The 13,292-nt window shown below is 43.5% G+C and overlaps 1 protein-coding gene across 6 annotated transcripts in view; it reads left to right on the forward strand.

The window, feature by feature from the left end:
- The window catches only part of Ebpl (EBP like), an 84,023-nt gene that overhangs the window by 4,738 nt on the left and 65,993 nt on the right, over window positions 1–13,292 (forward strand). For all 6 annotated transcript variants that reach the window (XR_009227764.1, XR_006853849.2, XR_006853851.2 and 3 more), the window contains exon 2: window positions 12,880–12,949. Coding sequence is in view for 3 of the 6 variants with exons in the window: in XM_058582557.1 (XP_058438540.1) it covers window positions 12,880–12,949 (70 nt within the window). In the remaining 3 variants the exon portion in view is untranslated. The remainder of the gene's footprint in view (window positions 1–12,879; window positions 12,950–13,292) is intronic.

Genomic DNA, 13,292 nt, shown 5'->3' on the forward strand with positions numbered 1-13,292 from the left:
AAAAAAATTTTAAATTATTACAACATTTTAGGCATACAAAAAAGGTCTGAAAATACTAAACAATATGTCTACATGTCCACCACCTACTTTAAGAGTAAGTCTACTTTGCAAGCACAGTTGTTAAAGGTAAAATGACACATAACTTTATTGATGGGGCCTTGAGCTGTAGTCTGATGTGTGGAATTATGTTCTGATCTCTCTGCTTCCTGTTCTGAAGGAAATGTCCCCCACACAGCCCCTTCTTGAGGCATTTATCTTTCTTGACTGCAGAGTGTTCCGCTATGTGAATATACTGTACCTCAGTTCTTCAAGTCAAAGATGCACATTTTTCCACATATTACAATAATCAATGATATAACTGTTTCATGTGAAGAACAGTAGTTACTAATGTCACTCTGAATGTGAAACCCATATTAGAAATCTCTTTTTCAGATAAGTGTAAGGAGAAATTTAGTTTCTCCTAAAAAAATTGATTTGTGTATTCTTCTCTGAAAGTAAGGACAATATAAATGTTTCTCCCTTTTCTCTCAAACTGCCTGGAAGCTCAGAACCATATTGGAGCTCTATAATAACAACAAAAGATGATCTGTGTAAATATATTCTTATTGACCTCTGATCTGGATGCTTATTCCTTTTTATAGCTAATATTTTTTTAATTCTGGTATATATTTTATCACTTAAGTAAATATTTTTGTTGTAACTGATCTAAAATGTTTTGTATAAGGAAGAAGTATACACACTTCAAAACCTTTTAGTACTACAAAATGTGTTGAATTTCCTTTGAAATGGTGAAGACATTCTACAGGAAATATCTCAATCTGGTCGTAGTTTTTTTCCTTTATAACTATAAACACATTTTTTTTTTCCGTGCTGGGGATGGAATCCACCCTCTGTTTTGTCTTCCCCTCTCTCTCAAGTACCTGGTATTTGGAGCTATTCATGTATTTGCTGATATTGAATGAATGAAAGAATTGATTCTGTCCTTTTAGTTAGTAGTAGTTATCAGTCATTTTCTTTTCTTTTTTTTTTTCCTTCCCCATATTGGGGATTGAACTCAGGGTCACTCAACCACTGAGCCACATCCCCAGCCCTATTTTGTTTTATTTAGAGACAGGGTCTCACTGAGTTGCTTAGCACCTCCCTAAGTTGTGGAGGTTGACTTTGAACTTGCCATCCTCCTGTCTCGGCCTCCTGAGCCGCTGGGATTACAGGTGTGTGCCACTGTGCCTGGCTTCAGTCATTTTCATTTTGAACCTCAAATTATTCAGATATCTAAGATGTCACACAGTTGAAGTCTTGTAAGGCAAAGTGGGTATAAATTGCATATTTCCATGACGACTGTAAAAATGCACATGTATGGGCAGAGCTCTGCCACCAAGACCCAATCTGCTGGCAGTGGCCAGCACCCTGGAGAACTTCCCGGGGAGTTTAATCATGCCAACCTGGGTTGCTGCTGCAGAGCATGGTATTGGAGGTTTGGTAGCCCCACAACTGGAAGAGCTTTGACATTTTCCAGTGCTTCAGACAGCCTCAGTGAGTGGGGGACACCCCCTCAATAAGATGGATTCATAAAAAGAACAAAAAAACTTTCAAAGAAAAAAAAAAGCTGGATTCAGCTGCATAGCCAGCCAGACTGCCTGCAAACTCAGGGGGCACCTTGAGGTTCTAGATGCTTCTCACATCCTCCTTCTGCCTCCTCTTGATCTCCAACCACTGTTTCCCAGGGATTCAAGGGCTTTCCCAGGATAAGTGGTCACCTTTCCTGCTCTTCTCCTTTCACCTTCTACTGAACCTTTTTCTTGCATCCTTGTTCAATAAACTGCTCTTACTGTAACACTCTTGGCTTAAAAAAAAATGAGGGAATATAAGAGAAAATATTCATTGATAGCTTCATCATTTTGGAGGGATCATCAAGTAGGGAGAAAATAAATGCTTTGTTTAAAAGTAGACTTTACCATCTGGGTATGGTCACCTTTAATCTAGGCGGCTGGGGAGACTGAGGCAGGAGGATCCCAAGTTCAAAGCCAGCTTCAGCAACTTAGCGAGACCTTAAGCAACTTGGTGAGACCCTGTCTAGAAATAAAATATTAAAAAAGGTCTGGGGATGTGGCTCAGTGGTTAAGCACCCCTGGGTTCAATCCCTGGTACCCCCCAAAAAAGTAGACTTTACCAAATTGTGATAAGCTATAGGGAGCCCCAAATTACAGAGGGGGGTGATCTTTCATCTGGAAAACAAAACATAAAAGAATAAAAGAATCAGCAAGATTTTCTTGGTCATGCTGGGGATGGATCAAAACCAGGGCTTTGTGCATGTTAGGCAAACACTCTGGCACCCAGCAGCGTGAGCGCAGACCCCCGGTCCACCCTGTTAATGCCTGTGTGCCATTGACAGGGACCTAAGAGCCAGTACTGCTGAGCTGACAGGAACTGCACATCTCTGGGCAGGGCCAGGAGGGAGCACAGTTCACTCTGAGTGTTAGGTGAAACACCTGCTGGGCCCTGGTTCCATCAATTGGAAGTCATGCTTTCATTAGGTGGATGACAGCTGCCGCATAATATCTGAAGTCACCTGCGCCCTGTGGGGGACCCCTGGAGGCTGCAGCAGCTGCTCCCTCCTGAAACAATGATGTCTGCTGTTGCTGACAGGGAAACAGCCAGTCTGATTAGGCCGAGATTTTGTGAATCCGATTTGAAAATGCTAATCACTGTTGACAGGGTTTGCGCAGGGATTCTATTCTTACCCACTCTGTCCTCCCACTCTTAATAATAATGAATGTGGCGCTGTTTTCTCTGGGTTTTCAAACACACTTAAAAAAAAAAAAACTCCCAAATACCTTCAAACACAACTTTGACCTCTTTTTTGTATTTTTCTATTTTTATAAAGCCATCTTCATGTTGATTTTTTTCTTAAGGATTGCAACAAGTAAATTGAGTACTCTAATAATGGATCTGGAACACCTTAAGAGAAAAAGGAGAATGGCCTTTGTTACTTCATTTTATTTGTCAGGATACATTCTACTTTTTAAGTTCATTTTTGTTAGCAGTTCAGTGAAACTGATATAGTTCAGTCAGGTTTTAAGCGTCCAATAGGAAGGGTCCTGTATTTTTTAAGCCAAGTATCTGGGTATGGGGTTTGGTCTTTTTTGTTGTTGTTATTTATTTGTTTGTTTGTGGTGCTGTACATTGAAACCAGGGCCTCATGCATGCTTGTGAAGGCTCTAACACAGAGATGCATCCCCAGCCCTTTCTGTTTTTTGTTGTGAGTCAGAGTCTTGCTAAGTTTCTGAAGCTGCCTCAGCCTCCCTAGTAGCTGGGGTTATAAACCTGTGCCACACCCAGATAAAGTTAGTGTATTAAATGGATGGCAAGAGAGATACCCATCAGGTATCACCCACAGTCAGGATGGGTAAAGAGAGAATGTGAATAATGAGTGTTGTTTCCTTTCATTTTTTTTAAGATGACCATTATCTTTCCTTACTTTTCACTCCAGTGTCTGTTTTCACCCTAAATATGCTGCCAAACTCAAATGTGAAAATTCCTGTTGGCATTTGTCAGGGAGGGCTTTGACAATGGAGGGGTGTTGGAAAGTGCCCCCAGGTTGAAGCCCACTGCCCCATTTTGTTTGTGTGTTTTAACACGTGTGTGTGCACTTGATGCTCCGACTGCTAAAAGTATTCAAGTATCTTCGGCCTGACAGGTGCACCTTCAGGAGGTAAGCAGCTTTGCCTGTGGCTTGTTGAGGTACAGATAATCAGGGGACTTACAGCAATGACTGCTGAAACACCACTTTGATAGAAAAGTGCATCTGCAGAGCAGAAGAGTAGCCAATGGCTTGCTTTTGCTTTCTGATGTGCTCTGTGTGCTGTGTGCCTTGGAGTCCGCCCATGTGGTTAGGTGTCTAGGTGGCCAGCATCCCCACAGAGTAGCTTCCTGCCCAAGAGGTCTGAAGTTGAGAAAATAAGAAGTCTAAGTAATCAGAAAGAAATACAGACAAAAGCAGAAATTAGATTTAAAGTGGAGCGCCTGATGGGTCTTCCAGTCCTGATAGGAGCTGGAACTGAACAACTCAAAAAAGGGGGAGTACATCAAAGTCAGGGATGAGCCAGGCGCGGTGGTGCTCGCCTGTAATCCCAGGGGCTCTGGAGGCTGAGACAGGAGGATCACCAGTTCAAAGCCAGCCTCAGCAACAGTAAGGTGTGAAGCAGCTCAGTGAGACCTTGTCTCTAAGTAGAATACACAATAGGGCTAGGGATGTGGCTCAGTGGTTGAGGGCCCCTGAGTTCAATCCCCAGTACCCCTCCCACCACACACACACAAAAAAAGACAGGGATGAGGTTTCAGCAGGAGGAGTCTTGGTCCGCGCTTGCTTCTCTGGTGTGACTGGTCTTGCAGTAAACAGGGTGATTGACACTTTGGCAAGCCGTACCCATCTCTGGGACTGTGCTAGAACGTGAGCAGTGCTTGTTCTTGCTCCAGCTCATCTCCGCATTCCCACACTTCTCTCACATCTACACCTCTCCAGGTTCTGCCTTCCCGCTTATCGCAACACCCTACACGTGGCCCTTGCTGGGTACCACGCATCTTGCATCTGAACCTTAGAGCTCACCCGTGACTTAGTCCCAGAGGGCGGGACTTGACCCTATGATCAGAGGCTAATGGAGCTGATAACCTATCACCCACGTCCCCCCCCCCCCCGTGATGGTGTCAGGGTCACTCCCCGTGAATGGGGCTGGCAACGACAAGACCACACAAATACAGAAATACCTTTTTGGGGTTCAAGGTCAGCTCTGAGGCCTCAGCTCCCATGCTGAAGGGAAAGGGGAACGAGGGAGGCAAGAGGCCACAGAGAGAGCCCACCCTGAGCCCCGTTTTTATTTAGGGGGGAGACATTCAATAGGAAATTGCACCCAAATAAGGCAAGGGGATTGTGTCACACCAAACACGGGGTGACACCCACCCCCAGAGCTGTGCTTCCTTACCCAGCGAAGGTGAGGCCCACCTGCCTCGCACTTCCTGGATGCCACTTCCACACCCCCATTACTCAAGGCCAAGTGGGGGTGCTCAGCTCCTGTTCAGAGCCCCACAATAGCCTTCCATGTCGATTCCGCAAGTCAATACAAATTTCATGCTCCAGAGCCTAGAAATAACTTTGAAGGGGAAAGAACAAAGTACTTTTATAGTTCATTAAAATAAAGTATGAATCCACGGGAAGAACTGTATCTGCCTCCATTCTTTGCAATTCTACAGATAATTTTGGCCCTTGGCACATAATAACTAATGCTTTCCATTCCGAGTGTCTGTGTGGTTAGAACAGATCTGGTTCAGGAGCCCCCAAGGACTCTTTAGAACCCTAATAGCTGTCTGCTTCTGCAGCTCTGCCTCCAGTGCCTTAGGTTTTGAAGTGAGTCTGGGGCTGTTGGAGAGGGAGTTGCACTGGGGCAGCCTGCAGCAGCTGGCCTGTGTCTGCTGGTTTTCATCTCTCCTGAGTTCTTTGGCGTCAGATCAGGCCAACCTGAAATCACAGAGCCTTTCAGAGATCAGCTGGAACTTTGATATTGGCATTCCCCACTTTTCTGACTTTCCTCTGAAGGTCCTCCTGTGGGGGAGTGCTTCAGGACTCCCTGTGAGCCATGCTGAGGGCTGCTATGGTTTAGGTGTCCCTCGAAGGTGCATGGGTTGGAGGCTTGGTCCCCAGGGTGCTGGTATTGGCAGGTGGTGGAGTCTTTAAGAGGTGGGGCCTACTGAGAGGTCCTTGGGTCATTGGGACTGCTGCCCTCAAAAGGGATTATGGTAGTTTTTGTGCAGTCCCTCAGCACTTCTCACAAAAGGTTGTCACAAAGGACCAAGCCTGGCCCTCCCTCTTTCTGCTTTCGGACTGGAGATGTGAACTTTCCTCCATACACACCCTGTACTTTACTGTTTGTCATGGGGTGAGGTCCTGCCTCCAAACTTTGAACTAAAATCAACCTCTTTCTTCTAAAGTTAGCCCATCTCAGATTTTTAAAACTTACTTATTTATTCTAATTTGTTATATATGACAGCAGAATGCATTTCAATTCGTATTACACATATAGAGCAATTTTTTTCTCTGGTTGTACACAAAATAGAGTCACACCATTCTTGTCTTCATACATGTACTTAGGGTAATGATGTCATCTCATTCCACTGTCTTTCTGACCCCCTCCCTTCCCTTCCTTCCCCTTTGAGATATTTAGTTTTGGTAACAAAAAGCGAATACAGGGGTAAACAAGTTTGATCTTGTCGGGAAGGATCACAAGCCCTCAGAGTTGTTTTGAGGGAAGAATCAAATAGTTGAGCATGTTGCCTACTGTATGAAGAGAGAAACCTAGTGTTTGTGGACCTGTTTGGCTCCCTTTTTATGGAAAACATAAGGGCAGGGTCCCTATGAAGAACCCCCCTACCACCGAGGGAAAGCGGGATCTGCCTTAGACAGTGCCGGTCCTCACAGGCCCACCAGCCCTGCCGGGGGTCTGCAGTGCTCCCCTTCCCCTATGGTATAAAGTGTTTTCTCCACACAGTGAATGGCTTAGCCAAGGATCTTTGCAAACTATGCCTCCAGGACCCATCCCATCTCTGTTGTAGCTTATAAAAAAACTGAGGACAAAGAAATTAGGTGACCCAACAAAGGCTACTAGTTCAAGAATAGCTGTGCAAAGTGAGGAGAATCAGCCAGGGCTTGTGTGTGGTGTTTATTGGTGTCATCCATACAGGGCTGCCTTCAAGGAGCTTCAGTAGTGGAGGCGTTGGACAGAGGGACACAGGGTTGTCATTCAGCCTAGTGAGTGAGTGATGGGACTCTGGCCAGGTCGGGAGGTGGCATGAAGGAGGGAAGGATTCACTGGGGCTTTGAAGACAAGAGGAGGTTACTGGGCAACGAGAGAGTAGCCACTCAAGATTCACCACCGACCCTTTGCTCCAAGGTGCATCGACAGATCTCATTCTCAGGTTCCTGGGATAGTGGCCCCTGCCCTGCTTTACCCAGGGCTTTGACCTTAGCAGGATCTTGCTCATGGAGTGGCCTAGGCCACTGCGTGTCGGTACTGTTGTGGTTTGGATGTGGTTTCAGCCTGTCTCCCCAAGGGTCCGTGTGGTAGAAGCTTGGTCCCCAACGTGGTGGTGTCGAGGTGGAGGAATCTTTTGAGAATTAGGGCCTAGTGCAAGGTAATTAGGTCACAGGGGCATCACCCAGGAAGGGACAGATGCTGATCTTGAGAAGTTAGTGAGTTCTTAGGAGAGTGGAGTGTTACAAAAAAGAGCAAGTCTAGGCCGGGTGCAGTGGTGCACACCTATAATCCCGGTGGCCAGGGAGGCTGCAGCAGGAGGATCGTGAGTTCAAAGCCAGCCAAAAAGCCAGCCTCAGCAAAAATGAGGTGATAAGCAACTCAGTGAGACTCTGTCTCTAAATAAAATACAAAGTAGGGCTGGGGATGTGGCTCAGTGGTCAAGTGCCCCTGAGTTCAATCCCCGGAAGAAAAAAAAAGAGCAATTTTTGGATCCTGAATTCCTTCTCACTTTGTGATCTTTCCCTCTCACACCTGCTGCTGCTCTCATGCCATCCTCCATGTTGTGATATAGCCAGGAGGCCCCTGCCAGAGCTGAGTCGATGTTCCTGGACCTCCAGAGCCATATGCTAAAAAACCTCTTTTCTGTAAAAGTCCATTGTTTTTTTATGTAAACCGTTCTGACAGTGATAGGGCGAGTCCTCATTGAGGTTTTCATTTGTATCTCCCTGACCGCTAATGTTATTGAACATCTTTTCATGTGTGTATTTGCCATCCATATATCCTTTTTGGTGAAATCCTCTCTTGCCCCATTTTTAAGTGGAATATTTGTTGCCTAAAACAAAAAAACAAAAAACAAAAAAACCTCTTGTTCTCTATCCCGTCCCTTCCTTTTATTTCTTATTATTTTAGTTAGCACTTATTACATGTCCTGTGAATCGTGCATTTGCCCCAAGAGAACTGGCAGTTTGGAGGAAGGAATGAGGAAGTCGGTTTTGGTGCAGGAAGGTGTCTTAGTCAGCTCTTCCTCACTGTGACCACAATACCCAGCAAGAACAACTTCAAGGAAGGGAAGTTTATTTGAGGCTCGCGATTTCAGAGGTCTCAGTCCATAGATGGCAGACTCCATTGCTCTGGGCCCACGGTGAGGCTGCACATCATGGTGGGAGGGCCTGGTTCAGGAGTGTTGGTCTCTTCCTGGAAGCCAGGAAGCAGACGGAAGGGAGGGGGGTCACAGGGAGGAGTGGGACAACTGGGTCACACCCCTCTTGGTGACAGTACCACCACCCAGTTAGTCTGTTCAAATTAGAATGGACTGATTAGGTTATGGCGCTCATAATCCAGTTATTTCATCTTGGAACATTCCTGCATTAATACAAGAGCTTTTGGGGGAAACCTCATACCCAAACCGTAACAGAGGGGCACCTACCTTCCATCAAAAGAATCGGTAAAATCTGCTTCCTGGGGCTGGGGTAGGGGCTCAGAGGTAGAGCATTCACCTAGTACGTTTGGGTACCTGGGTTCAATCCCCAGCACCATGTAAAACAATAAATAAATAAAGTTATCTTTAAAAAAATCTACTTCCTGGAGAAGGTTATATCTGATCACAGTTGAAAGCACGAATATATTCATTAAAACATTATAACATATATATGTATTTATATGAAAATATGTTATATATATTTATATATTACTGTTTAGGACACTAATATAGTAAGACATATACAGTGCATTCTAAAAGCCTCAACAGGGCATCCCACTTTGTAGGCAGTTCATGGTGTGAACTTGTCATTACTTCAAAATTAACAAACATTGAACACGAAAATCTTCCTAGGTTCTTTAGGATTCTGAGATGGCGATAACAACACACCAGACACCAGAGATATGTGATCTAATGGGAGCTGAAAATGCATAAGCAGCAAATAGCAGTTGATTGTAGAAACTAATTTAGTGACCTGGGAGTTACAGGGGAGTGAGAAATTTATCCTCACAAGAAGTTTGGGAAATTTCTTAGAATAAGGAGGATTTGACGATAAATGTTGGCGAGGATGTGGGGAAAAGGTACACTCATACATTGCTGGTGGGACTACAAATTGGTGCGACCAATCTGGAAAGCAGTATGGAGAGTCTTCTGAAAACTTTGAATGGAACCACCATTTGACCCAGTTGTCCCACTCCTCAGCACATACCCAGAGGACTTAAAATCAGCCTACTACAGTGAAGTAGCCACATCAATGTTTATGGCAGCACAATTCACAGTAGCTAAGCTATGGAACCAACCTAGATGCTCTTCAACAGATGAATGGATAAAGAAAATATAGTACATATATATGGAATATTACTCAGCCATAAAGAAGAATGAAATTATGTCATTTGCCAGTAAATGGATGGAACTGGAGATTATCATGCTAAGTGAAATAAGCCAGTCCCAAAAAACCAAAGGCCAAATATTCTCCCTGATATGCAGATGCTAACTCATAATAAGTGTGTGTCATGGGGTAGAAATTCACTGGATTAGAGAAAGGGGAATGAAGGGAAGCTGGGGGGTGGAAATAGGAAAGACAGTAGAATGAACTGGACATAACTTTCTTATGTTCTTATATGAATACATGACCAATGTAACTCCACATCATGTACAACCACAAGAATGGGAAGTGATACTCCCTGTGTGTATGATATGTCACAATACCCTCTACTGTCATGTATACCTTAAAGAACAAATAAAAATTTAAAAAATTAAGTGGGTTTGGGCTGAGATTGAAAACTGAGTAAAATTTTGGGGCTGGGATTGTGGTTCAGTGGTAGAGCGCTTGCCTAGCGTATTCGAGTCTCTGGGTTCAATCCTCAGCACCACATAAAAATAAATAAATAAAAATAAAGGTATTGTGTCCAACTACAACCGAAAAATAAATATTTTTTAAAAAAAGAAAGAAAACTGAGTAAAATTTCAACCGGTGGATTAAAGAGAACAGATTTGTTCTCTACTCGCAGGTCCCTACATGTTAGTAATTTCCAGGTCTCTCTCCATCTTGCCCCTACCCTCAGTTGCTTCTAAGGAAGGGTCCGTAACCAAGTGTCAGAATCCATGTTTGGCTCGTGGGCCAGGGAAAGAGGTTGCTAGTGGAAGTCACATCTAGGTTTTGGATGAGATCCACAATCTAATTTTAGCAAGTCCTTCTTTTATAGAAAGATGGACTAAGGCCTAGGAAGGGTCAGATTCAGCCCGGCCCCATCACCCCTGCTGGCCAGAACAGTGGTACTTTTGTCTAGAAAGTTCCTGTGCCAAGCCAAGGAAGTAACGTGGGTTTTTCACTCTGGCTAATGCTAAAAATAAAAAATGGGCTGGTGAAAATAAAGTTTTACAAAATAAGGAAACTAGAGAAAACTTACTTGTGTAAAAATACTGTTATTTACTTCATATATGAATAAATATCCTTTAAGGGATATAATTTTTATATATCTTTAGATAAACCGTGTTTATCAGTTAAGTGACAAAGAACATCAAGAAAATACAAACCAGCTCTAAAATCTCTGTTTAACAGAGGTTAATACAGGTAAGAAACAGAAATACTCATGAGCTGGAGAGATAAGTTTCTTCTCTCAATCAAAAAAAAAGCTGGGCACAGTTGGTGCACGCCTGTAATCCCAGCAGTTCCCAGCACTTGAGAGACTGAGGCAGGAGGATCATGTGTTCAAAGCCAGCCTCAGCAAAAGCAAGGCACTAAGCAACTCAGTGAGACCCTGTCTCTAAATAAAATACAAAATAGGGCTGGGGATGTGGCTCAGTGGTTGAGTGCCCCTGGGTTCAATCTCTGGTACCCCCATCCACCCCCCCAAAAAAAAGAAAAGAAAAAAAAGGGCAATTACAAACTTTAGGATAAACAAAAATAGGTTAAAAATAAGTCATGGCCCAAATGTACAGCAGACTAATACATAGCATGATTTTGAGACATTCATAAAGTAAGAAAGTATTGGGCTGGGGTTGGGGGCTCAGTGGCAAAGGGTATGAGGCCCTGGGTTTGATCCTCAACACCACATAAAAATTAATAAAATAAAGGCATTCTGTCCATCTACAAAAAAATTTTTTTTAGGGGGCTGGGGTTGTGGTTCAGTGGTAGAGCACTTGCCTATTATAGGTGTAGCACTGGGTTCAAACCTCAGCACCACATAAAGATAAATAAAGATATTGTGTCCATCTATGACTAAAAAATATTTTTAAAAAATTTAAGTATATTCCATTTGCAGTTATTCTTAAGTGACACTGGAATCGGTTCTGGATCTCTGGAAATTGTGACCCACTGCAGTGAATGATATTTCTATAATTACAATATTGTAAATGCTATTGAATGCTTTTCAACTTTTAGAATCCACTGATGGATGAAACAGGAGGATAAATATGTTTACGTAACCATAATGGAAATATAACTAATCTCCATAATGTCCATACAAAGTGGACAGAAGTTGAGTTAGAAATGGGAAGAGGGAAGGAGTGTGGGGTGGGTGTTGTGATCCTGTTACGTGGTAGGAAGTCAGGAAACTGCCACGTTGATGAGTGAATGAGCCGAGGTCCAGTTTATGACTTAAGTTACACATTTGGGTAACTAATTGAAGAATGACACAGCTATCAAAAAGTGGAAAACCTGGAAAGGAGAGGGGAGGTGGTATGAATTCAACAACTTTTCAGAATGAGCAGTCTAAGGAAATATCAGTGTAAATACATAATCAGGAAGATAATGGACAGAAATGGTTGAAAGTGGTAAATCTAGGAAGTGGTACTGAAAGTGGAAGTGGTACTGAAAGTGAGCAGAAGAGAAGCAAAGGTGGTTTTAATGTCAAATAAGTGATTGCTTTGATAAAAAGAAACAAGAGCTGGGTATGGTGGCACATGTCTGTAATCCCAGGGACTCAGGAGTCTGAGGCAGGAGGATCAGAAGATTGAGGCCAGCCTCAGCAATTTAGGGAGATCTTGTCTCAAAATTAAAAGGGCTCGGGCTATAGCTCAGTGGTAAAAACACCCCTGGGTTTAATCCCCAGTACTGCTAAATAAATAAATGGATGGATGGATGTGGGAAAGCATCCCTGGGTGCAATCCCCAGTATAAATTAATATAAAAAGAAATGGGGAAAAAATTTATATTGACAGCAACAAAATCATTTAAACAAGCAACATGATGTCCCAGTGAATTCTAGTTGTTTGTTTTTTTAAAAAGCTTAGGCAAAGATGCACTTAAGTGATGGAGAAATGCTCAATAACTGTAGATATTTCATCACTTCAATGCCAAGAGAAAGCCTGAAAACATTTTAAGTCTTCCTAAAGTTGTCCTGATGCAGGGAGTTAGGGCAAGGGGAAAAAACTCAATTCTTATAGACATTCAGTTGCCATTTTTGTTAAGAGACAGCTTGGATTTTTTTTTTTTTTTGGGGGGGGTAAAAAAAATTGAACTGCTGTGTGATTTTTCTTAAAGATTTAAGATCCCTGGAATAATTAAAGAGCTTATCTATTTATTACAACAGTGAAGCACTTTCTTTGTGTAAATGTTCACTTATTTTTCCCATAGAAGCACACACCTCTGATTTCATTATGCTAGTGGTTGAAGCTGACATTTATTGTACATTAGCTTTGGACTTACTCCTTTTGAAGGGCGGGGTAGTCAGGCTCAAGGTTCACCCCCCCCCCCCCCAGGCTGTGATGGTGTGGTCTCAGAGGCTGCTGACCAGGAGGTGGACCCTGGATGGGGGATGGGGGGGAGCGGAGCGGAGGGGAGGGGAGGGGAGGCCGGCCACTGCGCAGTGTCCGGTGGTGCCATCCCCTGGTTGTGGTGCTAAATCAGAGCATGTCTTCGTTTTCTTCTCTCTAGGAAGGCTCTTTTGTCTACTTTTCCTTGGTAGGAAATGTTGCTGATTCCGAGGGCTTGATTGCTTCTTTATGTAAGTAATTAAAAATATTTGCATTTGAAATGTCAGAGGACATTAATTGCAAGGGTGGCTGTCAATAGAATGCAGGCCCCTATGCCTACTGCAGGATTCCATTTCAGTGGGTGACTCTGTAGAAACAGATAATAGGCGAATGGTTGCTGAGGGCTGCGGGTGTGGGGTGGGAGAGTTGGGGGAAGTGAAGAATGACTGCTAATGGGCGGGGGTTTCTTTTTTCCAAGTTAGACTGCGTTGATTCAAATCTGTGACTATAATAAAACCTGTCTAAACAGGGGAGTTGTGCGGGCTGTGAATTACATCTTAGTAAAGATGTGTAACTAAAAATGTGAGGGCAAGC

This window comes from Marmota monax, unplaced genomic scaffold, assembly GCF_021218885.2.
Source record: "Marmota monax isolate L192 unplaced genomic scaffold, Marmota_monax_Labrador192_F-V1.1 WCK01_AAM20220418_F8-fsc00011, whole genome shotgun sequence".
Taxonomy (NCBI): domain Eukaryota; kingdom Metazoa; phylum Chordata; class Mammalia; order Rodentia; family Sciuridae; genus Marmota; species Marmota monax.